We start from the raw sequence: 25,530 nt of genomic DNA on the forward strand, positions 1-25,530 counted from the left end.
CCACCTCCCTTTGTAGATGCAATCTAGGCCCCTAACAGCCTTTAAAATATATTCTTTGTACAACTCCTCTCTAAAACCTCCACTTCCTTCCTATATAGTGTGGTGACCACAACTGGTACATAATACTTCAAATGTGGCCTGAAGGTTTATACAATTGCAACTTTTAACTAACTCAATGCCCTGAATGATGAACACACCCCTTTACCACTATAACCACTTGCGTTGCCATCCCAAGATCCTGCTGTGTATCAATGCTCATAAGGGTTCTGTCATTTACTGTATACTTTCCTCTTGCATTTTGGGAGGTCAAATGCATCACCTCACACATCCCAAATAAAATCCATATGCCATTTCTCCACCCAACTTTCAAACTGATCTATATCCTGCTGTATCTTTTGATAACCTTCCTCTATCCATAACTCCACCAATCTGTCATTTACTTCCTACTTGGTGTTCCTATCTAAACAATTCCACCACCACAAACCCCCCACGAACAAAAGGCTATTTTATTGCTAGATGTCATGAGTGAAATGGCAACTAATACATGCAAAGATAAAAAAAAATCATTTCAGAAAGTTTTTTAATCCAAATAAATATATTTTGTACTTTTATATAATACATACATATATACACACACAGACACTAGATTGCAACATATTGCTTTATCCATTTCTGAAACAGAAAAGACATTGAATCAAAACATTTTATGACAGCATGTCTCACAGTGTAAAGATTCTAAAAAGTAAATAAAAGGATCTTAGATTAAAAAGGCCTCTAGTTACATACAAATAAACTAATGAGAAATGTCTGGCAGATTGTTGATGATAAAAAACAAATCAGTTTCCAGTTCAAGTTCAATGTTGAAGTATATATGCAACTATTATCTTAATGTAAACTGGTCTGGGCCTAGCATTGACATACTTTCATTGCTAAAATACTGAATGCCAGATTCCTTCTGACCTTGTAAATTCTTTTGGATGCCATATTTCAGTGTGCTAAACCAGATATTTTGCATATATTACTGCCATTTATAAAAAAGTGCTCTGCAGGCAGTTGTAATGATAATACAGCCACATTTGAAAATTCTTTAGAATTGTTCACCAGTGCAAAACAAATTCTGCATCTGTCCATTTAATTCAGAACATATACCAGAACGAACACCAAAAGAGGAATACAACTTAAAATCTCAAGTGACATTATCTGGACAAACATACGTGAGAGCCATTTTCTTGTAACAAATATATATCTTTTGCTCATTTTGGTTTTAAGTTTTAGGAACAATGCATGAAGCTTGCTGCTTTAAAGCAACGCTATTATGAAAATGCCTAATGAAATTGTAGAAATTCAGCAATAATACTACAAACTAGTGAAGAATCATATAAAATAAAAATATAATCAATGTTTAACAATTCACAGTAACACGATTTTTAAAAAAATAACAAAAATCATATGTTCATCATCTTTCAGAACAGGTTTGACAAAGGCTGCTGGAAATTAGAATAAAACGTCTCAAGATGATCGCCAGTGTTTTACACCATATAAAAATACTAAATTAAGTATTTTCAAATTAATGGGAATTAAGTGGGGGAACCCCCCATCAGAAATTACCAGTAGGTGCCAAAGAAATACAACTCAGGAGGTTTAGAAGGAAATGGAAAGAGATTAACAGGTCAAGCAATATCTTTCTTGCTACAGTTAAGCAGTGTAAAGAATCACTCTAGTTTAACTCATAAGAGCTAACAAAAGTGGGCAAGAGCTAGAGAATCATTTTAAAATATAAAACGGTGAAAAGATACAGAGATTCAAAACCAAATATCTGCATACAATAATGGCACAGAATGTGGAAACTACATTGCACTTTTAAATCAAATAGCTTCTCAGGTATAACACACTACAAAAAACAGGCCCTTGTCCTTTGAAATTAAATGTTAATTTCAAATGAAATAGCTATTTGCACTTGTTTCTATATCCATAAGTAGATCAAAATTTCAATTATTTTTCTGTTAACAAACTCAAAAGGAACATAGATACATGAAAAGGTTTTTAAAAAAGAACTTATTCCAGGGATGTATCAATACAACAATTACAAATACAAGAAAAATATCTAAGACAGGTTGTCTTGAGGTTACACAATAAAGTGAAGGTGGGGGTGATCAAATTCCCTAAAATGGTATATTCATATATTCAAATCAAGCAAAGATAAACTTGATAGTGGAAAAGCAATTAACAGATTTGTTAGACAACTTTGTTGGGACAGAATGCAAGAGTAGAACCAATTGATATTCATGCACTCAGCAGGTACTGAACAATAGCAAGCCCAGATGAAAATAAAACTAAAACCCTTGACATCAATTTTACCGCAATTAAAAAACGGTGGCAATGAGGAAAAATCAAGACCTTCTGCTGGTCTGGTGAGAAAAGGCACTGACCAATAGCATTGAGATTGCAAAGATGACTTCAAATCAATCAATGTCGGATTTATTTGATGGAACTGTCGGGAATAAAAACAGATGGTTCATGCTGGTACCTATCCCACCCCCATTCCTTTCCTCACCAATCTGCAAAATCAATTGTTCTGATGAGATTTTTCAAAAGCATTCCCTTTTCTGATCTCATTGTATTAGAAACCCTATTAAACCATTTTGAATAAGATGCAACTGGATTTTAAATGGTGGTGTAATAATTAATGTAACAACCAATGTGCATAGCAATTGCTGAACTGATTCAACCTAAAATGTGTGAAATATTACATGCCCAAATGATTAATTTCTAAATTTATTTAAAACTTTGAAGTTTGCTCATGATAGTTCAACTTCAACCTTGAGAATGTCCTAAATCATTAACAAATACATTTAAAAGAAAAACACTAAATTAGGTTTTAGGGCTTTGTATTTCTTGGTTGCCTGTGAATGCTTTAACAACTCTGGCTGCTTGAATAGCATAACTTGCTGATGCATTTTGAGAATCACTAATAATATCAACTATACAAAGAAGAGGATACTTAAAAAGTGCTTGATAGAAATTGCTAGCCTCAAAAGAGATCTTTGTTCAACAGTCATGAATGCCCTTAATCCACCAATGACTGCAAAATTCAAACCATACTGAACAATAAGTTTTCAACTTGAGGCACCAGTAATTTTATATCAAACTCTCCCAAATCAGAGGCAGCGTGTTTCCCCACAGCTTGCAGTGATGCAATAAAATAAATCCCAAACATTAATACTGAAATTTCTTGCCATTCCAAAAAGCAAGCATTACCAAATCCTGAGAGTGGAACAGGTAGTTAGATAACATTTGTGAAGTCAATCCAACAGCATTATATTTGAACAAAATGATAGGAATTCAAATCAGCGTGCAGCACACTATACATTCTGATTAATACATTGGACAGGACTCAAATTGCAAATCTCCAAAATTCATACAAGCACTACAAAATTGTCCCATTCATTCATTTCCACATACACAGCCTTTACTCAGAATTTCACTGATTTATTTTTAAAATATTCCATGTCTGCTACTCAGATTTTCACTATTGGACAGTTGTATTATGCAAACTTGTATTTACTAGGAGGGACTGATTTCAGAGGACTCTAAAAATTTAAAGAAACTACTTTCCAAACAATCTCTCTTGTCTTCAACTGCAACTCTGATGAAAGAACACTTCCAACCCATGTCTCTTAGACCATTACAGATACATCTTGACTGTAGATTTAATGTGTGTCAAAAGGAATGGCTCACTACCCAGTTTAATTACACAATTCGAACAATTATTATACCTAGCTGAGTTGGGCTTTATGGTTTTCACATATGGATTAAATCAAAAATAATAATACTGATACCATTATAATTTTTAAAAATACACATTTGGAATGCAGCTTTAAATCCCATCAAGTCAAAAATCACAGTGATCGAAGCCGTTGTCGGGTTACAAATACCAATACACGGCGAATGGCAATAAGGCGATCTTTGAGTGAGGTCATTGAAAGAACAGCTAGCTGAGCACGACTTTCTAAAGGTAGTACAGCTAACAGCCACCAGCACCACGCAGGACCATTTTGACTCGACTGCAACAACAAAAAAAATACAAACAGTCAAGCGTTTTTGAACTCAAATGTCATCAGTTTCAAACGAGATGCCATAAAAGAACCGAAAGATGTTCCATACCAATTACCTCTTTGGCTCAGTCTCTAAATATGAACTGTATTTAAAATAGTTAAAATAAGCAATATTGTACATAAAAGTTATTAAAATCAGACATTCATATCTTCTTCTGGCCCTCAAAAGTTTCACAGTAGAATCGGAGACAAAAACCAAACTCAGTTTAGTCTTTATGATCATGAGATTCTTTTCCCTCCAACGTGTCTAATTTTGGTTGGAGACCTTCATTCAGTTGGTTGCTAGAGGGTAACTGATTAAGTTTTTTGTTCCTTTCTTCCCCATCATAACAAAGATTAGAACTTGAGAAACACAGGACTAGCAAGAATTACCATGGAATAAATTCAGGAGAAGTTTCTGGCATTCACACTGAGAAAGTGCTGCCCTGAAAGCAATATCACAGAACACTAACAGGACCTTGTTGAATGACAGTCCATAATGCAATACTATGCAGTTGCTATATATGCACATGAGCTCCTTACTAAATACATAGGGAGCATCAGAGCTATTACATGCAGTAGCAAGTCAATATTTAACAGGTAGCAATTTAATTTTAGCAGATATTGAAGGATCAGAAGTCTCATTCCTTCACAGATTACTGTAATCACTATCATCAAATCTTCCTCAATCTTTATTTTGATTCATGCAGATATTTAAATTCTAAAATTTCAGACTGAAAAATTCTGGAGACATACAATCTAACTGGTTGAAAAAAAACTTTGTAATGTTTGTCTGCACAGGCTTCACTGTCCCTTGAAAGCACGGTGTTAGATTAGGTGAATTCAAATAAGTCTATGCTCAAGAAAAGTAGCATGACAACATTGACTTGTTACTGGACTAATAATCCAGGGATAATTAAACTCCAGCAAAGTGGCTATGGAATTCAAATTTAATTTAAAAATTAGCATTAGTAATAGTGTCCAGGAAACTACCAGATTCTCAAAATCCTATTTGATCCCCTGACATCCTTTAAGAAGTAAGCTTGCCTTCCTCAAGTGATTTGGCCTATACGCAACCCCAGACCAGAGAAAATGTCAACTGTTCACTGCACTCCAAAATGACCTAGTGAGACAAAATGTGTTGTGAAACTTGAAAGGGTTCAGAAAAGATTTACAAGGATGTTGCCAGGATTTGAGCTATAAAAAGGAGAGGCTGAACAAGCTGGGGCTGTTTTCCCTGGTGCATCGGAGGTTGAGGGGGATAGGATAAATAGACAAAGTCTTTTCCCTGGGGTCGGAGTCCAGAACTAGAGGGCATAGGTTTAGGGTGAGAGGGGAAAGATCTAAAAGAGACCTAAGGGGCAACGTTTTCACGCAGAGGGTGGTAAGTGTATGGAATGAGCTGCCAGAGGAAGTAGTGGAGGCTGGTACAATTACAATATTTAAAGGCATTTGGATGAGTATATGAATAGGAAGGGTTTGGAGGGATATGGGCCGGCTGCTGGCAGGTGGGACTAGATTGGGTGGGGATATCTGGTCGCTATTGGTGGGTTGGACCGAAGGGTCTGCTTCCATGCTGTACATCTCTATGACCAACCTGTCACAAGTGGCAATATTGGATAAGAAAAAAAAAGTGATCCAAAAAAATCTTCATGAAAGTTAATTTACATCTTCATATCAAGAGCAACTTTTAGTGTGCTGTGTAGCACTATACCTAAAAGGGTTAGATTCAGAACAAGTCTAGCCATTCAAAATTGGACATGTATTAATTAGCATATTTATTGTGCTAATGATTTATTGGCACAATTTATAACATCATGGTCCAGCATATTTCTCACTGATTACTCCAATCCAGATTTAGTGAGCAGTACAGAAAAACCGGTTAGGAGCAGCACATTGTATACCTAAATGTAACTGCTGTATTGGCAAAAATCAAACTACTATTTCAGAGGAATCAGCAGCTACAAATAGAACTAAATGATCTCAGTAGAAAACTCAGTATTCCTACCACGTACACTGGTGAATGGAGGATGCAACTCTATGAATACTTCTAATTGTAATGGTGGAAAAACTCAGGTGTTTGCAACCATCTTTCACTTGAAGTGCCAAGTGAATGAACCACCTCAGCCTCCTCCCAAAGTCCCTACTATCATAGAAGCTAGTCTTCAAACAATTTCATTCCTCCATTTCAAATGTCACATCCAGAATTGGTCCTACTTCTAGCCAAGCTTTTCCAGTACAGTTACAACACCAGGAGCTTTAAAAAGAAAAACTGCAATGGTATGTTCTGTCCATGAAAAAAAAAGGGCAAATTGAAAATTTGTCTAATTTTCATCCCAGCCTCTGTGATTAAGGGGTCTTTGACAATGCCATTAAAGAGACATTCCAAAACAAGCTGCTCAGTTTCAGATCTCAATTATTGCTATTGACCAGAGGCAGGATCAATACAATTGCCCATGGCAGTGTTTTACTGAGTGAGGCATCAGGGAGCCCCTGTAAATTAAGAATCATTGGGAATCAGAGGAAAATGTTTCCAGTAACTGGTATCAAAAGGAAAATGAGTGGTTGTTGGTGGCCAAACATCACAGCCAGGAGGCACTGCATCTGGAGTCCAATCTTCAATTACTCCAATGCCCTTCCATTCATTAGGAAATCAGAAGCAGAGATGCGCACTGATAATCAGTTTTCAGATTTATTTTCAACTTTTCCGATGATTTAGTAATAGGTTGATAAAATGTGGAGCTGGAAAAAGCACAGCAGGTCAAACAGCATCAGAGGAGCAGGACAGTCAATGTTTCGGGCAGTACTCTTCATCAGGACTGGGGAAGGGGATGGAGGCTGAGAAATAAATAAAGGGAAGTGGGCGGCGATTAGATGAAATGCTAAGTTCAATGATATAGTAACTCATGCCCACTAGCAGCAAGGCCTTGATAACTTTCAGGCATGGGCAGATATATGACAAGCAACGGCAATCTCTAATAAGACAGCCTAACCACCTTTCCTTGGCATTCAAAAATGATATTACTACTGCCAAATTACATTACCTCAGGGTCAGCTTTGACCAGAAGAAATCAAAAGACTACAGCTACAAGAGCAGCTGTCAGCAAAGTGCACAGAGTGCTTTTCTTTGTTACGGAGTACAAAACCCAGACCAGTATTTAGAATTTGAAAAACATTTGCATCGTACTACTCTATAGTGCACTTATAAATGCACCAGCCCATGATTTGTTTACTTCAAGCAACTGACATTAGTTGATTAGTTCTAAAGCAATTATATTGCTAAATTATTCACGTTCAGAGAATGCACAACATAATACTTTTGCAATCAATTGCATGTACCTGAGGTATTGACTCCTTTCCAGGCATTGGTCCAAAATGATTCAGAATTTGAGTTCTCATATTGTCCTGGAGGGAACTGAACCAAGTGAAAGCTTGGTCATACACAGAGTCAGACAAACAGATTAGTTCATGATACTCTACTCCTTCCACCTGTGAAAATTACAATTTAAAAAAACAATAAGAATAACTTTGTGCAACTGAATTAATATCTACAGTTTCAAATATCTAAACAAAATTAAGCCTGCAACTATATTAGATTTTATTAGCATATCCCCAATTTAGAGAAATTGTTCAAATATCATGCAATTTAATCTTGGTGTTCCATCCGAAGAAGGAGCAAACTGCACCTTTACTGAGCAAAAACAAGAGAGTGTCTCCAGTAATCCACAATTTCTACAGTTTTGGTTTTTAAGAAATATGAAGCATTTGCCACTTGAGCTACAGGACACACATTGGAAAAGCTACAGTCAGGCCTTGGTGAGGATTGGGATTGTCTCTTTAATCCGTAGCAAGAGAGGAATTGAGGCGCTGGAGAGAGTGCGAGAGAGCGAGAGCGTGAAAAATTGTGATTTTAGTTGAAGGGGGATATTACTATAGTTGCAATGTCATTGAACTAATAATTCCCCAGTTAGTGCTTTGGAGACATGTTTAAATCCCAAAGACACTGGTGGAATTTCAATTCAATTAATAAAATCTCAACAAGAACAGATGGCAAATGAAACGGTCATCACCTGCCATTAAAATCTATTTGACTCACAATGTCCTTTAGGGACAGAAAAGCTGATGTCCTTACTTGGTTTCACATACAGGCTTATTCCAGATCTACACCAATATGGCAAACTCTCAACTGCTCAGTGAAATGATATAGCAAATATCTCAGTTCAAGGCTAATAAAAGGATGAGTTATCTAGTGACATCCACACATTATGAATCAATTAGCCCTGTGCAGAGATGATGTGGCCTTGTATCCAGGTAAAAATACTGATGAACTATCTTATCTCTTAACTCCAGTCTATCTTGGAGTTACATTGTTTGTCATATAACATGCCTATCACCTCCATGTGACTTGGAAACTATGTGGCACACGTCCTGATCATTGTGAACCAGTGTGAATATCTTGCAATTTCCTCCCAATGAAGCAACCCAGCACTGTCTTTAAACTCCAGTAACCAAGCACTAAGGCTATAGTCATGCTGAATTCAGAACGGCTATAAGCAATATTTCTATATATTTTTTCCATCCTTGTGCAGAGTAAAATAATTTACAAGTAATAACAATAAAAATTATATATGTCACTCTTATAAAGTTATCATGGATGTGGAAGAAGAAAGCTTGTCCTTTTCCTTGGTGGGGGAAGGGAGGGGGAGATTGAGGCAGCTACTTCTGCACCATGAGCAGACAAGATGTTGACTCAATTATACCAAGATGCCAGTTATACAATTTTGCAGTAAACTGCAAGGATGACAAAAGGAGGCCACAAAGATAAACCTGGTCAAATGAGCAACAATGTGGTCAATAGAATACAATGTGGGAAGACGAGATGTTAGTCACATCAGTAGTAAAAATAGAAATGCAGACGTTTTCTTTAAAAAGTTTCATATCTACTTTTTATGTGGATATTCAGAGACACATGAACGCAGAGTAAACCAGAAACCTGCTTTCCTTCCCAATTGCTTACTGTATCTGCAGATTAACTTGTGCTCTTTATTACTTTAGTATTTTGAAGACTGAAAAATCAACCTTTTGATTGATTCAAACAGGCTCATGGCATACTCGTGTTCCTAAGTTCTTTTTTTAAATCTCACTTTCTGATAAAGCTATTTTCACTTTCATTAATTAAAATTGCACCACCTTGCTCCTCAACCACATTAAGGAACACTAAGAAAACATTACACTGCCCAATCACACTTGTTCCAGTACATTTTATGCTTGATTATGCCAATTGCTTTTAACAGAAACCCACGCTGGAACCCAACTGTCCCTATTTAACAATACATTGTGCATCCATCTTTGCCATCTCTCAATGACTGACACCAATTCAGACCTTTATCCCTTTAAGAATGGTCTCAAGGAGTTTAGATTATTTGGGACAGATCATAGAACTCTCTCATGAACTGGGATTAAAGTGGTACACTACAGCTCAAGTGGGGAGAAGTTCTAAATAAATCTGGAAACATTTACCTTTTTATCTTCAAGATATTCAATGTTGGCAGTATTATAACCATCTCTCTGGCCATGGCTTAAAACTTTAAATCGACTCTTGCCAATTGTATCAACTACAGAACGACCATCAGGAAAAAACTTTACATCTCTTATTTCGAGCATGCAGCCATAATCAGCAAACCTTAAGGAGGGAATAAAAGTCAAGATAAAATTAAGATTACTCTATAATCACTGCAAAGTCTTAACCAACAAATCTAATCAAACATCTTTTGGATCCAAAGGCAAATCATTTCAACATTCAGAAGGAGCAAACAGCCATAACCTGAATCATGTATGTACTAGATAGGATTTATTTCAAACAGGGGTACAATAGGTTTCTTATCATGAAGTTGTCCAAAAACCCATCAATCCAGCAGAGATGAACTTATCTTGCAGTATGCCCCTTTTTTTCCCCTCAAATTTGGGGTGGGTTTGTGGGGGATGAGGAGAGAAGAGATCTGCCTTTAGGGTGCTTAGAGGTCTAGCTGGGAGATGCAGTTGTGGGGAGGGGTGGGGGAAGTCAGTGGTGAATCAAGGTATCATTAATAGTTATCCAGCAGTTAGGTGAGATTTTTAAATCCTCTAACTTTCCCTAGGTAACTATTGAGCTTAAGTGTAACTTTCAAATTCTCAGACTTCAAAACAGAGGGGTTCCAGATGCAGGGGAACTGCCCTTCAGAGAATTCAATTTTCCAAACAAACAATTTTCACGGAATCAGTCATGTCTAGAATTCACAACATGCAGTTCTGCTAGAGCCAAACTGTTCAATGGGAGTTGATCAAAAGAGGTCAGATGGTGATGACTCTTGGTAATCTGTGCCATTGAGATTATTGTAAACCTAACTAAGCAAGTTATGCATCTGAATCTCATTCAGGTGATGTGTAGCTGTGATGGAAAACAAATTCTGGTGAACACAAGTTTTACATCAGAAATGTTCCAGGTTGGGGGCGGGGGGGGGGGGGGTGGGGAGGGGGGGGGGGGGGGGGGGCCACTGGACTAAAAACGTTAATTCTGCTTTCTCTTCACAGATGCTGCCAGACCTGCTGAGTTTTTTCAGCAATTTCTGTTTCCCATTTCCAGCATCTGCAGTGCTTTGCTTCTGTTTTTTCCAAAGAAAGGATTAAAGCAATCATGTGGCCAAGTGAGATCTTCAATGTACTATACAGGCAAAAACTGTAGAACTTTGGGACAGCAAGGGGTGCCACATGTCTGCACGAAGTGCTTATGCAAGTCTCATCTTTGTATTATTGGCCAATATTGTAAATATTCATCGCATGCAAATATTTGAGGCAAATGTTTAGTTCTGGGAAGATTATTGCTGTAAAAGGCAATTAAAATGCTGGAAGTTAGATGTTCTGGTAGTCACCAAAAAAAAACAGCAGTTCAGAAGGTTCTCAGAATAAAAGAAAAAGAACAATAGAACAGAAGATGAGATTAATGACAAGGGAAATTGCAAATGAGAGAGGAGTGTTAATTATCTGAAAGGTTAGCCCAAAACAGGCCACACTTTCATGAAGGTGGCAGGCATTTAGGAAGGCTCTTTAGTTTCAATTAATCTGGATGCTTGCTCGAACAAGTTTTTAGTTGCTTGTTGGACCTAATGTGGTTTACAGATTTCTGAGAGAAAAGTTAGTCAAAAATAAATTGTTAGACAAACCCAAGCTGTAAACTGAGTAAATCACTAGCTTCATTTCCAATTACAAAAGGTGGTGGGCAAGGCTTCATCTCATGAGCAACAAAAACTGGAAGATTCTTTAGTTTTAAAAATCAGTGGAAGAAAGTGCAGGAGAATTCTCCAGAGAATTGTTGCTTCCTTATGTATGGACCTATAGGTTGATGGGTCTTACGAATTAAAAAAAAAATCAGGGCAAGTAAGAAGTAAATCACTGTGCATAACAGCAATAAAGTGAATCCTGTCAATTTCAATTCTTTTATATATTTTAAAAGTAAAAATATTGGCTCGTTTGTTAAGTCTTGTGGCTTAAATCTATCGGCTAGTATAAGGCATTCAGATTTATTTATACATGTCAGTGTTTCCTAACAATCATAAGACTAAAGAGTGAAGTAACATTTGCCTGTTAATTCAGGTTTTCAGTAAGTCATAATTCAATGCATCAGTGCTGGTTCATGTTAGGTTACAAAACAATTAAAAATCTTCTTGATCATTTTGAATTTGATGTTACAACAAACATTGTTTTAACCAGCATCCTTGATAAACCGGCAAAAATTGTATACCCACAATACCAAGCATTTACTCAGAGATCGTGATAATACTGTAATCATTTGAGGGTGCAAGGTGAGAAGGCCTTCTGCCGGTAAAGCTTTAATCATGCAACTTTGCCTTAACAGAAAAAGTGATTTTTGGTGTAAATAAAGTATAACAGTGATGTGTGTACCCCCTACATTATTTTTCTATCACTTTGTGTGTATTTTTACATTGATTGTGTGGACCTCTACAGCATATTCCTAGCCCCATAAGTGCCAGTTCATAAAAGTTTGCCATGTTTGTTAAAATTAGATTAGATTAGATTAGATTACCTACAGTTCGGCCCAACAAATCCACACCGACCCTCCGAAGAGTAACCCACCCAGTCCCATTTCCCTCTGACTAATGCACCTAACATGATGGGCGATTTACCTGACCTGCACATCTTTGGACTGTGGGAGGAAACCAGAGCACCAAGATGCAGGCTGGAATCGAACCTGGGACCCTGGTGCTGTGAGGCAGCAGTGCTAACAACTGAGCCACCGTGCCGCCCTTTGTGTTATTTGGTTTATCGTTTTCTCTCAGGGATTGCAACAGCATATTGTTGAAAAGAAATAAAAACAAACAAACAGTCTGATAGTACCATCATCTTTGGCAAAATATGCCAATCATTGTAAAGCTAACTGAGAAATTGAAAAATAATCTGAAAAGCATTATGAATAAGTTTATCAGGCCATCTAAAAACTATTCAAGTATTTCTGAAGGGTGATCACAGTCATAATATATGGAAGTGAAACCAATTTATGCTCAAAAGGTCTCAACAGCAGATTAAAAGATAAATTACACTGGTTGAATGTTAAAAAGAAGAAGATTCAAGAAATCCCTACTATACTTTGAACAGTACCTTTAAGTATTTTCATGTCTACCTGAGCAAGCAAGCAGACACTAGGATCTCACATCTCTGAATACAGCACTCAACTGTCAGAGATAACAGTCACATCTGTGAAATGGACTTTAAATCAAATGCCCTGCAGACTCCGGTGAAAGGGATAGCGCTAAATCAAGGCTGACACTTCTACGAAAGTTTTAAGTTAGCTCTTGGAGACATAACAAGGTGGATGCACGCATGCACACACACTTACCCTTTAGTCTCATTTCCAATACACATTCCAAATTGCTTGGTGCCAGTTTCCATACACCTGCGAATCATCAGTCGATAACGTGGTTCAAAAACATGAAGAGGGCACGGAATAGTTGGGAAGCCCATGGTGCAGACAAAAATTGGAACATCTTCAGTTAGGCTATGATAATAAAAGCAAATTTCACTCACTGTTCTCTTACAAGATAATTAGTTAAGGTAATAGTATTAGGAAAGATCAAGGAAACAGAAGTTACAATGCAAAACATTAAAACTCAGATAAAAAGGTAGTGAGTGGGTGTCATTCAAGTTTGAGAATTGATTCTGGTACGTTTTGAAAATCAAAGCAAAAGTGGACTAAAATAGAAAGCAATGGCTGAGCACATCTTCAAAAAAAATGACTGCAGGATAAAAAAACAGACTACACAACCGCTAGATGGTGTCCAAGTTTAAGAAAAATACACTAATTTACATTGTAGACAGAAATACGTAGATGTTGTAATACTGGAACAAGTCTAACCAGTCAGTATTTTATGCAGTTACCCTTCATTTCAGCTAGTTGCTCTTGTCACATTAATTTATTCCGTTCCCACAATAAGCTTCAACATTTCTCTCATTTAATAAATCTAATCTGCAGCACTACGTTTTGGCACAAACAATAATCCTGGAAGTGAATTAGACAGCCTCAAATCCATGTATATTTATGCCTCTTACTTGGTTTAAATCTTTCGTACTCCATTCTCTGCCAATTTAAATGTTGAACTACTAAAAACATTTTTTTCTGTTTAACTGGAGAGTAATAATATACATAATATCTACTAAGAGCCATAATATCTACTAAGATCTCCAAAAACCATTCTCAGTTCCAGACCTTTCCCTCTCCATCTATTCCATTTAAGATTTTTAATAAATTTGCTCATGGTCTTAAAAGTTATGCTATAAACAGTTTTAAATACATCTACGTTTAAGCTTGGTCCTTGACTAAATCCCAGACAGCTGGCCCTTTATTTTTTTTATGTGGAACATAGCACAGGAACAGGCCCTTGGCCCGCTATGTCTGTGCTAACCATGATGCCATTCTGAACGAATGGCATCTGCCTGCACATGGCCCATATTACGCTATTCCCTGCCTGTTCACATCTAAATGCCAGTGAAACATTACTATCGTATCTGCTTTTACCATATTCCAGGCACCGATAACACTTTAAAAAAAAATGCTTGCCTCTCACGTCTCTTTCAATAAAAAACTTTGCCCATCTCACCTTAAACCTATGGCCCCTAGTGTCTAACATTTCCATCCTGGAAAATAAAGAACTCAGATTACCCACCCTATTCATGTCTCTCAATTTTATTTCTTTCCATCAGGTCACCATCCAGCATCTAACACTCTTGGATTGTTTTTGCTTGTTTGTCCAACCTCTCCTTATACAGGAGAGTAGATGCTGAAATTTAATCTTTATTTTTGTTTGTAAGCTTCCTCAAACATAATTTTACAAAATAGTTAAGCATTGAAAGGATCAATGGGTAACAATGCAACTAAGGACACAAGCACCAGATTTGAATGATTAGTTTGCAGACAGTAAAATGTAGAAGTCAGACAAGAAATACACATTGGGAGTCAGGAGTAGAGGCAACAAAAGGCATGAATAAAGGTTAAACAGCAGACATGCTATGTTGAGCTGTTATGGAAGTAAAAATGGGCAGACGTAAAGTGAGCTTCCAAACACATCCATACCATTAAGCTTAAAATATACTACAGTGACTCTGACCAACCAACTGACCAATTGTTTTCAAACCCAATGGTTCCATCCTTCCCAATACTTGAAGAAACTTTTGCTCATCCAGTACTGAGAAGGTCAAGTGAGGTAGTAATGGAGGCAAGGCGTGGTTTGGCAGGCTAAATGCAAAGAGATTCCTGGGATATTGAGGCCAATTCTGTAGCAAAAGGAACTAGATCCCACGTGAATAGATTTGGGTCCAATATCTCTGCAAAGCAGTTTCCCTCTCCCCTTTTATTCTTTCATGTCTTAGTTACTGCTGCAGCAGGAGGACGATATAAGCTAAATTCCATAGAAATTGGGCATCATTGCATAAAAGTAGAAACAAGTGCACAGCTGTCTGGAAGATGCAACTGAAGGTACAAATAACATTATAGTAGATCACACAACTTGAAAGCTCTACATTGAGTTTGTCAAAAAAAAAAACTCAGGAACAAATTCAAAAATTTGTTTAGCTGGATTTGGAGAACCAAAGAAAAACAGCTATTTGCTAATTTACAGCCCAGCAATTAGAAGAGGTTTAATATAAGCACAGAGTAGAACATCAATGCTATGGTAGACAAGATGAGAATAAGGCAAAAGAGAGGACTGCAGATGCTGGAAACCAGAGTTTAAATCAGAGTGGTGCTGTAAAAGCACTGCAGGTCAGGCAGCATTCGAGGAACAGGAAAATCGACGTTTCGGGCAAAAGCCCTTCATCAGGAATAGAGGAATATTCCTGATGAAGGGCTTTTGCCCGTAACATCGATTTTCCTGCTCCTCTGATGCAGCCTGACCCGCTGTGCTTTTCCAACGTCACTCTGATCTAAGATGGGAATAAGTTTACAAGATTACACAAAGATAGGTGGAGGGATGCTGGGGAAGGACTTGGACAGGCTAGAAGAATGGACAAGTAGCTCATTGTGTTTCACTTGCTGCTAAGGTGTGAGGTTATGCACTTTGATAGGAAGGAGGGGGGTATAGACTAGTTTATAAACAGGGAAAGGCTTTGGAAATCTGAAGCACAGAAGGGATTTAGAAGTCCTAGTTCAGGATTCTCTTAATGTTAACATTCAAGTAAAATTGGCAGTTAAGACAACAAATGCAATATTACCATCCATTTCAAGAAGGCTAGAATACAAGAGTAAAGATGTACTACTGAGACTGTACAATGTTCTAGTCAGACTACATTTGGAATATTGTGAGCAGGTTTGAGCCCCATTCTTATGGGAGGATGTGTTGGCCTTCGAAGAGGTCCAGGAAACGTTTGCAAGAACAATCCTGGGAATGAAGGGCTTGTCATGAGTGGTTGAGAATTACAGGTCTGTACTTTGAGTACTGAAGGATGAAAGGAGTTTTATTAAAAGTTACAGAATACTGACAGGCCTGGATAGAGTGAACATAGAGAAGATGTTTCCACAATTAGGAGAGACTAGGACCTGAGGGTAGAGGCGTAGGTGAAGAGAGAACCCTTTAGAGCGAAGAGGAGAAGGAATTTCTTCAGCCAGAGGGTGGTGAATCTGTGGAGGTCAAGTCATTGAATATATTTAGGAGAGAGAGATAGATTGTTCATTAGTAAGGGGATGAAGGGATATGGGGAGAAGGTAGGCAAATAGGGTTGAGAAACAGATAAGACACGACTTAATGGAGCACACTTAATGGGCCAAATGGCCTAATTCTGCACCATATCTTATGAACTTATAGAATAGTAGAGGGTTTGAAAATGGAGGTTATAGGACATGAAGAATAATGTATAACTTTATGTTTTGTCTGCATATTAAAAAGGGAGACACGAGTTAATCCTATTTTCAGAATTTTGAGGCTTTGGTGCCAGGAGATCCATAGGCCTGTTTGTTAAGTTGCTACTGAGATGTTACAACTCATGAAGGGTTGGACAGTGGCTGTTCGTACATCTAAAAAAAAAGGTAGAATAACCACCATGCTGTTGCATTGCAGCTGGATCAAGGAATAGACAAAAAAGTCCAAAAATGAGTGGGTGAACATGTTAGAGAGTAGAAGCAGGAGGGTTAGACCTGACAAGTAAGAAATCCTGCAATATGACTAAACAGAGATGGACTATATATTATCCTAGACAATGTTTTACTTCCCCTCTTGCTTAAATTAATGTTTTATTTGATGTTAAAAGTACTGTTGCAAATTTGTTCATTATCTGCTCTTCATAGTGGGGGACAAAAAAAAAAGGGAGTTCGGATCTATTAAGCTACTTTCACTCTGGGATTGACTTGTCCAGGATAAGCATCAACTAGGACCATAAAGTGGGGACTCAAGCAGATTCTGAAATTCTTGAGTTTTGAGGAATCTGTGAACTCAAGAGAAACAGGTATGTGAAGTCTCACTGAAGAATATTACACAGGATGGAACTTTTAAATAACTGACTGTCACAAAGAAGTTTCTGGCAATAGTAGTAATTGGAACCTTTGGGATAAGCTCAACAGAAGTTTACATGTTTACTTAAAGTGATAAAGTAGGCTGTTATAGGATGGCATGATTAAAGTGATTATCTGACATTTAGAATTAAATAACAAGAAAAGCCTAGAGGTATCATAGCACGAAACAATCAAGATTTAGGTGCAACTTTTAAAAAACTTGAACTGGAGTAAAGAGAGAAACAAAAACAAAAGCTAAAAGAAAAAAAGTAGAAATAATAGCTACAATTGTGGAGAATAATAATTATTCTGGTTTCACAGAGGAACTCAGTTAAAATAAATCTTAGCCTAAATATACAGAAGATGGATGTGATAGACATTTGACCTTAGTATTAGAGAAAAGATAGATGTGAAGTTGAAGTAGCCAAAAGATGCTTAAATCTAAAATGTTACACACTGGGTCTTGATAGCTACAGCTAGAATGCAAACACCAGTCTGACAGAAGAGCAAGCTGCAGACTATGAAATGCCTGTAAACTTGCCCCTAGGTGGGGAAATGGCCATAATGAACATACTAAAGCAAATTTAGTTTGACATTGAAATAGGTGCGTTAGGCTGCAAATGAAGAAATTTACAAATGGATATGCTAGCTTAGGTGAACAGACTACCATTTGATAGATGAAGTGTAACATGGGTAAGTGTAAGGTTATCCATTTTGCTTGAAGACAAACGGCACACTATGGAAAGAAACTTCAGGATACTTTGGGGCAGAGGGGTCTCCTATGTGAAGTTGCAGATAACTAGAATGCAATACAGCAGGTAATAAACAGTAGGGAAGTGTTGTAGCAACTGTACAAGGCATTAGTGAGACTGCACCTGGAATACTGTGTTATAGGTTTGGTTCCTTTAAGAGGGATGTCGTTGCATCGGAGGCCACTCAATGGAGATTCATTACATTTATTCCAAAAGAGGAGGGATTGGTTATAAGAGATTTAGCAATGTTGGTATATCATCTCTAGAATTTAGAAGAACAAGGGTAGATCGAATTAAAATACAAGATGCTAAAAGATTGATAAAGTAGACATATTTTCCCATTGTGGAGCAATCTAGAACAAGTCACAGTTTTAAGATAAGGATTGACAGAATTAAAACAGATGGGGAGAAAAGATTTCTCTCAAAAGGTCATGAATCTATGGAATTCACTACCCAGAGTCCAATAGATGCTGAGACACTGAGCAAATTTGTGGGTGGACATGCATATTTAATAAGTAACAAGTTGAAGGACATTGGAAAGTGGGCAGGAAAGTGGAGATGAGTCTAAAATGAGAGGAGATCAGCCATGATTGCGTTAAATGGCAGAATTGCTGAATCTTCAGAAAAGCTTGTACAAGAAAGGAAATGGGCATTAAAACCATAGCATAGCTACAGGTGAAGCTTGTCCCCTTAAAATCGGTTAGGAAAGGACAGAAAGCTCAGGATAGTAGAGATTCCTTGATAGACTCTCCTTAGCAATAAGCTACTGAAATTTCTGGATATTTTACCTTAAGGAAAAAGTGCTCCTTTATGCTAAAAATAAGTGAGCCAATTATGGAACCATTCAAAAGATTTCACTTACAGAGAGCTATTCCATTAACTCTCATCAAGACGGTAAACCATTAAAAATATTGACGGAGACTGAAGCAAGTTAGTCACTGATGCTGCCTGACAAAGTTTGTCTTCCAAGGGAACTAACGAAAGAAAACTTAATTGGAGGAGAACACAAACATTATAATCTGATCCCATTGCACAGAATTGGGTTAAAGAGAGACTTAGTAAGAGGAGATGGTGTAGTTGGGGTGATGCATTAAATTCTGACAAAAGGAACAGATTTCATTGAGAAGTGGCCTGGCTGGCTCACTCAACAAGAACATTACACCAACTGAAGGAAGTGAAAGGAACAACCACTTATCGGAGCAGCAACAGAGATTGTTTCCAAACTGCAACATGGTCTCAGGCCCCTGGATCTTTCCTGTCTCATTCCATGACAGGATAACACTGAAATTCGATTATCTGATGCTATTTTCAAAAACTTAAAACTAAGAAGAGACTAAATAAAAAGGAGGCTGACATGTTTAGCTCAAAGTCTTTAACAGAAAGAGATGGATCCTGATTTGAGAGAATCAAATGATAAACAGCCTCAGAAACTGAATTGGAACCAGAGTGTTATTATTTAAAAAGACGAAATGTGAATGAGGAAATGGAGAAGAATGAGCCATGAAACCCAGACAGCATGATTAAAACCTTAGTTATGTCCTAATGATGGGAATTATTTCATCTCATTACTGTTTGCCATTTCCAGATGTCCCCAAAATGACTCTACTGGATTTCATTCTTTTGAACTGATAATATGGGCAGCGAGAAGACCTCAAATTAAATAAACCTTAATACATCAAATCTCAGACTACACGTTTGACTGCTATTAAATTTCTGGAAAAAATAGCCAACACCAATTTGCAAATTGGCTGAAAAATGTGAAACTCACTCAACAATGAAAGCTAGAGCAGATAAAAAGCCAATGCTCAAAAATCTGCAAGACATAAAGGGCATTACATTTTCTTGATAAGTGTTCAATCTCTCTCAACGGTTTATCAAAATGAAAAGTAACAAATTGATGTGGATTATACAATCAGTACTCCAGACAGGAGTGGAAAAAGCACATTTGCCATGTTCATACATTATAGAATATTAATGAAAGAAGTGTGTTTGCTGTATTGTAATTAGGGAATGAAATAAGTCAGTAATTTGAGAATGAATGAATCAGAAATTGAAAAATTCAAATGCTGACCCTCCAGTAACCAGACTGGATGATCCAACTTACAAAGTTACAGGTAATAGCATGCTCTCTTCCAGAAAACTATTAAAATATTACAAATCAATTTATGTAAATAAGCCAGGGAAAACATCTTTGGTCTTGCATGATATTAATTTAGGGGACGTGCCAAGCAGAAAACAACATCCTTTCAGACTTAGTTGAGAGATGTTAACTCAAGTGAGGAAAGAGATCCAAGTTCATAAAGGAAAATTGCCATTGAACAGAGTTTTATATGTTTTAATGAGATTACTTCTCACGCTTCACAATGCTGGAGAGTACAGATACTGTTTCCTTAATTCCGCCTCACAAAGTAGACCTGCCATCCCAGGAACAGTCTGGAGAAGCTCTTGCTCCTTCTATGGCAAAAACGTCAAGGAAAACAAAACTATACATGATACTCTAGGTGGAGGTGCACTCAGGTTCTATATAACTGCAACAAAATAACTTTACTTCTGTATTCAATAGCCTTTGCAATGAAGGTCAGCATAATTAATTTCTTTCCTCATTGAATGTTACATGTGCACGCTAGCATTTGGGTCTTCTGAATATCAACACTTAGCAACCACTCATCATTCAAGAAAATACTTTTTAAAAATCAAAGTAGATAATTGCACATTTATTCTCAACATACTTCATCTGTTCACAACTTTTGAGAAGATTTGTAGCTCAGGTTGATAAGTATGCAAGTTAGCTCGCTGAGCTGGAAGGTTTGTTTTCAGACATTTTGTCGCCATGACTAGTTAACATCAGTAAGAGTCTCCGGTGAAGCACTGGTGGTTATGTCCCGCCTCTATAGGTCTTGGTTTCTTAAGGTAGGGGATGTCATTTCTCGTTCTTTTTTCAAGGGAAGGCAGATGGGATCTAAGTCGATGTGTTTATTGATGGAGTTCTGGTTAAAATGTCATGCCTAAGAATCCTCGTGCATGTCTTTCTTTTGCCTGTCCTAGGATGTGTATATTGACCCAGTCAAAATGGTGCCCTTTGTCCGTACGTATGGAAACTAGTGATTGTGGTTAGTGTCTTTTGATGGCTGGTTGGTGTTCAAGTATCCTGGTGGCAAGTTTCCTGCTTGTTTGTCCGATGCAGTGTTTTTTTTAAAAAACGTTCTTGCATGGTATTTTGCGAATGATGTTAGTTTTGCTGGTAGTATCTAATGGATCCTTTAATTTCATTACTAGGTGTTGAAGTGTGTTGGTAGGTTTGTGGGCTACTAATGATGCCAAAGGGTCTGAGTAGTCTGGAAGTCATTTCTGGTATGTCTTTGATGAAAGTAATGTGGCTATAGATTTTGGTTGCGTAGTATCTGCTTGTTTCAGAGAAGTTGGCAGATTGTGTTTATTGGGTACCATGCAAGAACTATAAAAAACACTAATTGGACGAACAAGCAGGAAACTTGCCACCAGGATACAAAAAAAAAACCAGCTAGCCACCAAACGACACCACCTACTTTCACTAATTTCCATACATACAGACAAAAACAAAAAGGACACCACTGTGACTGGGACAACACACACACATCCTAGGACAGACAAAACAAGACATGCACAAGAATTCTTAGAGGCATGGCATTCTGATCAGAACTCCATCAATAAACACAGGCTTAGAGGTCATTTACCTTCCCCAAAAGAAGAACCGGAAATGATATCACCCTCCTTAAGAAACCAAGACCTATAAATAGAGAGGTGGGACATATCACTAGCGCTTCACCAGAAACTCTCACTGATGTTACCTAGTCATGGTGACAAAATATCTGAAAAACAAACCTTCAAGCTCTGCGAGCTAACTTACATACTTATAATTCATCTGTCATGCTGCTCCCCGTTCAATTAGATTGTCTTATATTTTCCTCAAGTAAAGCTGCTTTTATTTTTTCGTGATGTAAACTTAAAAATTGGAAAGAAGGAAAATAAAAGTATAGAAACAATTGCTTGATTGATTCCTGGGCAAATGGCTACAGCTTTATGTTTAGACAATATAGCTTGTTAAGGATCTCTTCCATGAAAGTCCAAGCACTCTTTCTCTGCAAATTGTGTATGAAAGGAAAGGAAAAAGGGAGAAAAAAAAAAATCACCCTCCGAGACACTGAAAGGGTGAATCCTCAACCAGTGAGCTCAGTAGGCTAACCAGCCTCCTACTCTGCTGCATTAGTGCATGATTCTCTGATCTGCTCTATAATGGCATGTATCATTAACTTTTTAGGAAAGCCCAGGCCACTGATATTTTCAAGTGATGAGTGTGAAATTAAAGATAACAATTTAAATCTTGAACCTAACTTTTAAAACTAGATATCAAGTTGCACATACTTAGATAGTTCCTTCATTTCTTCCTCGTGAAGTCGCCTCCTGTCGTTTAACTCTTCAGGCAGGTATTGAATAATGAGTTCCTCTACCAAGAATGTCTTATTGAAAGATCTTGTTACCAAATACTACAAGTGAAAAATAAGAGTACTATTAAATCTATTTGAATGAATAAACATGAAAGGCTCATTTAAAAAAAAATGAAATACATGTCGTTCTACTATAATGCACATTTTGTTAATTAAAATTCAGTGTAACACGATTGACAAATTGGGAACATTGTTTCGAAGTGTGAACTTTAAAACGTGTGTTGGCTGACTATATCACCAACATTAAGTGCTGTTTCTAAAACGCGATTTTTCTATAAATACAAGGTTACACAATAATGCAATTATTGTATTATAGAATAACTATCTTCAATGCTGTTTTGGTGCAATTGTTGGGAATCATTTGACAAATCTTATTTTAGTCTTTATCAAAGCAGAAGTACACAAAAACTGAAGACAAGGAAAATCAAAGTAACTAAGTTGATTATATCTCAAAAAAAATTCCATCTATTCCCCATTCCTAAAATACTTGTCATTATACTTTATATAACTTGGAAATCTGAAATCCTAGATAGAACTCTAAATGTCAGAACGCCTTCAAGGCAGAGTGATGGATATGTATTAACTGTTTGTTTTGTGACATCTTAAATGTACAACCAAACCTAAATGTAATAGTAGCACATTCCATGACAATATCACCCCATTGGAAATCTGTGACCACCTCAATCACTATTTGCCTTTGCTTCTTTAAAGGCCAGGTGAAAATCAAACACCTCAAATGAGCAAATGCAAGTGTGGTGCTCCAGTGCTTACCGTTTTGTGGAGATTTTTAACTTTGAGAGAAAAAAAGTGTAGAGAAGATTTGGAAGAAAAATATCTGATGCGGTCATTATTAACAGATGAAAATGTAATTTTTTGCATTAGTGAAAAAGACATCAATGAGATTAAATTCGCTTCTCAAACCCAAATATATTTAAGAAATACTTTAAATTTGTAAAGTGAACAAGTTAACTGTTCTAAAGTTCCTTGAAATAATTAACTTGTATGAACAATGCCTTACTTCAATGAGAAACTAAACTTTTATATGGTTGCCAAAATAATAGGATTCTCTCTGATTTTTTAGGAATAGGAATGAAACTACAGCAGTACATTACCATTTTGTTTGCAACTGTAAATACAGAAGCATTGCATGCACAACACTAACCTCGGCTAAATTTTCCTTACAGAGAGGACAGCTGGCATTATGATCCAGACAGCGCTCCAAACACTTCAAACAAAAAGTGTGCCCACAGGAAGTGGTGACAGGTTCATAGAACAACCTACGGGCAAATAAAAAAACCTTTGAAAAACTTCAAATCTCTATAATGAAATATTGTAATATTTGGAGGTCAAGTTAGAAATTTTTAATAAAAAAGAAAATTGGATTATAAACCCACATAATTACCCAATTTATTTGGACTGAAACTCAAATTGATCTGCTGCTACTATGGTCATTCAAACAGAGAAGAAAAACTATTTCACACTATAAATCATTCAGGCCAAGTACACATTACTGTCAATGTATTCAATATCTTTGCACTTTGGGTAAAGATAAATTCTCAGTTCATATTGAAAGAATTTTCAGTTTTCTCCTTCAGAATTCAAGAAAATTGAAAAATGAAAAGCTGCCAACAAATTATCTGCAGTGAGATAACTTCCCAATGGTATACAGCTTGTCCTGCTAGGGTCCAGAATTTGATTTCCCTTCTATAGATAAGCTGTAAGACCACATTGGTAATTCAATTATTGTCAACATCACCAAATTGTGTAGCAAATACAGGATCTTTGAGGGCAACAGAAAAATATGGAGTTTGAATGACTGGACAAGTGGAGCCAAAATTGTCAAATGGTCTTTATTGCATTAAGTGTTTGAAATATAATATGGACTGGTTGTAGATAGCAAAGGGAGTGAAACTTGGCATCTTGGACTGTACTATTCAGACCTTTTGCTACAAACGTTAACACAACCATAAAGTGAAAATTTCATTTGCTTACTACCCAACTTTAGTCCCCACATCTCGATAATTTCAATATTGGGATTCTATACCTTTTTCCAAGAAAACTTTCATTCTGGAAAAAAAGGTGGTCACAGTAAAGCTAAGCAAATTATTTTGGATAATGACTTCAAGTCCATGAGGACTCAAGTTAACTTCAGTTTTCTGCACCTGAGGGTTAGATGAAGTATTTGTAACAGGAATTACACATAACACTACCCACTACTTTCATAATTTATATAGCATCATTAATAATAAAATGCCTCAAAATCTTTGAATAATATCAAGGGACTGCAGGTTGAGAAATTGGAGGTAGTTTCTAGACCCTAGCAGGACAAGCTGTATACCATTGGGAGATTACCTCAACTTAGTGAGACATTTGGGTAAGTACAGAACAAGGGTTGTTTAAAAAACAAAATACAAGACAAAGTCTCAAAAGGAGGAGATGGTTGTGTCCCAACTCCCTAGTATTGTCCCAATTTAAAAATACAAACACTAAAATTACTGATGTTGGGAGTAAGGCTCATGGTTAAAAAAAAACAATAGCTAGACGAAAGAAACCTTTATTAAGAGGAGAAAGGTCTCACTATTTTTCCATTAAAGGTGAGCACCCACAACAAGCTCATGGGCGGCAAGATCCTGATTTAGAAGGGCACTTTTGTGAAGGGGGGGGGCGGGGTTTGCAGGGATAACAGCTAATAAAATTGTAAAAAAAAAAAATCAAAAAACAGGGTTAGAATTGGGATCAATGGAAGGGACAGGAAAAGTTGGAGTCTTCACAGTGAAAGACAGGGATAGCATTCCAAAATTACTAAATAAATCAAAAGGGACACTATCACGAGACAAAAAAGTTTAATGTCTGTTTTTGGGAAAATGTTTGGTCTATGATAATAAGATACAGGAGGTAAGCATTTAGAAATATTAAGCAGAGTCAATATAGCTTCATGAAGGAGAAATCATGCCTGTTAAATTTTACAGAATTCTTTGGAGGTGGTAAAAAAATCAGGAAGATCAGAAGGGAAATTGGTGTAATATTTCTGAATTTTTAGAAGCCACATGATAAATAGCTGAAAGCATGATACCTTAAGAAAGAAAAAACAAAACCCATGATGTTGGGGGTAATATATAGGGAATTCTGGATTTTACATACAAGTTAGCATCCAAACTCAGTAGGTAATA

General features: G+C 36.9%; 1 protein-coding gene across 1 annotated transcript in view; it reads right to left on the minus strand.

The window, feature by feature from the left end:
- Positions 1–568: 568 nt before the first annotated feature.
- The window catches only part of lonrf2 (LON peptidase N-terminal domain and ring finger 2), a 38,949-nt gene continuing 13,987 nt past the window's right edge, over positions 569–25,530 (minus strand). Inside the window, exons 7-12 of the mRNA XM_087988090.1 lie at positions 23,523–23,637; positions 22,278–22,399; positions 12,985–13,143; positions 9,615–9,777; positions 7,434–7,583; positions 569–4,064 (exon numbers count right to left, since the gene is read on the minus strand). Coding sequence (XP_087844216.1) covers positions 3,900–4,064; positions 7,434–7,583; positions 9,615–9,777; positions 12,985–13,143; positions 22,278–22,399; positions 23,523–23,637 — 874 coding nt within the window. The 3' untranslated portion in view covers positions 569–3,899. The remainder of the gene's footprint in view (positions 4,065–7,433; positions 7,584–9,614; positions 9,778–12,984; positions 13,144–22,277; positions 22,400–23,522; positions 23,638–25,530) is intronic.

This window comes from Chiloscyllium plagiosum, unplaced genomic scaffold (assembly GCF_037043375.1).
Source record: "Chiloscyllium plagiosum isolate Xiang-an unplaced genomic scaffold, Cpla_swu_hap1 HiC_scaffold_6, whole genome shotgun sequence".
NCBI classification, from domain to species: domain Eukaryota; kingdom Metazoa; phylum Chordata; class Chondrichthyes; order Orectolobiformes; family Hemiscylliidae; genus Chiloscyllium; species Chiloscyllium plagiosum.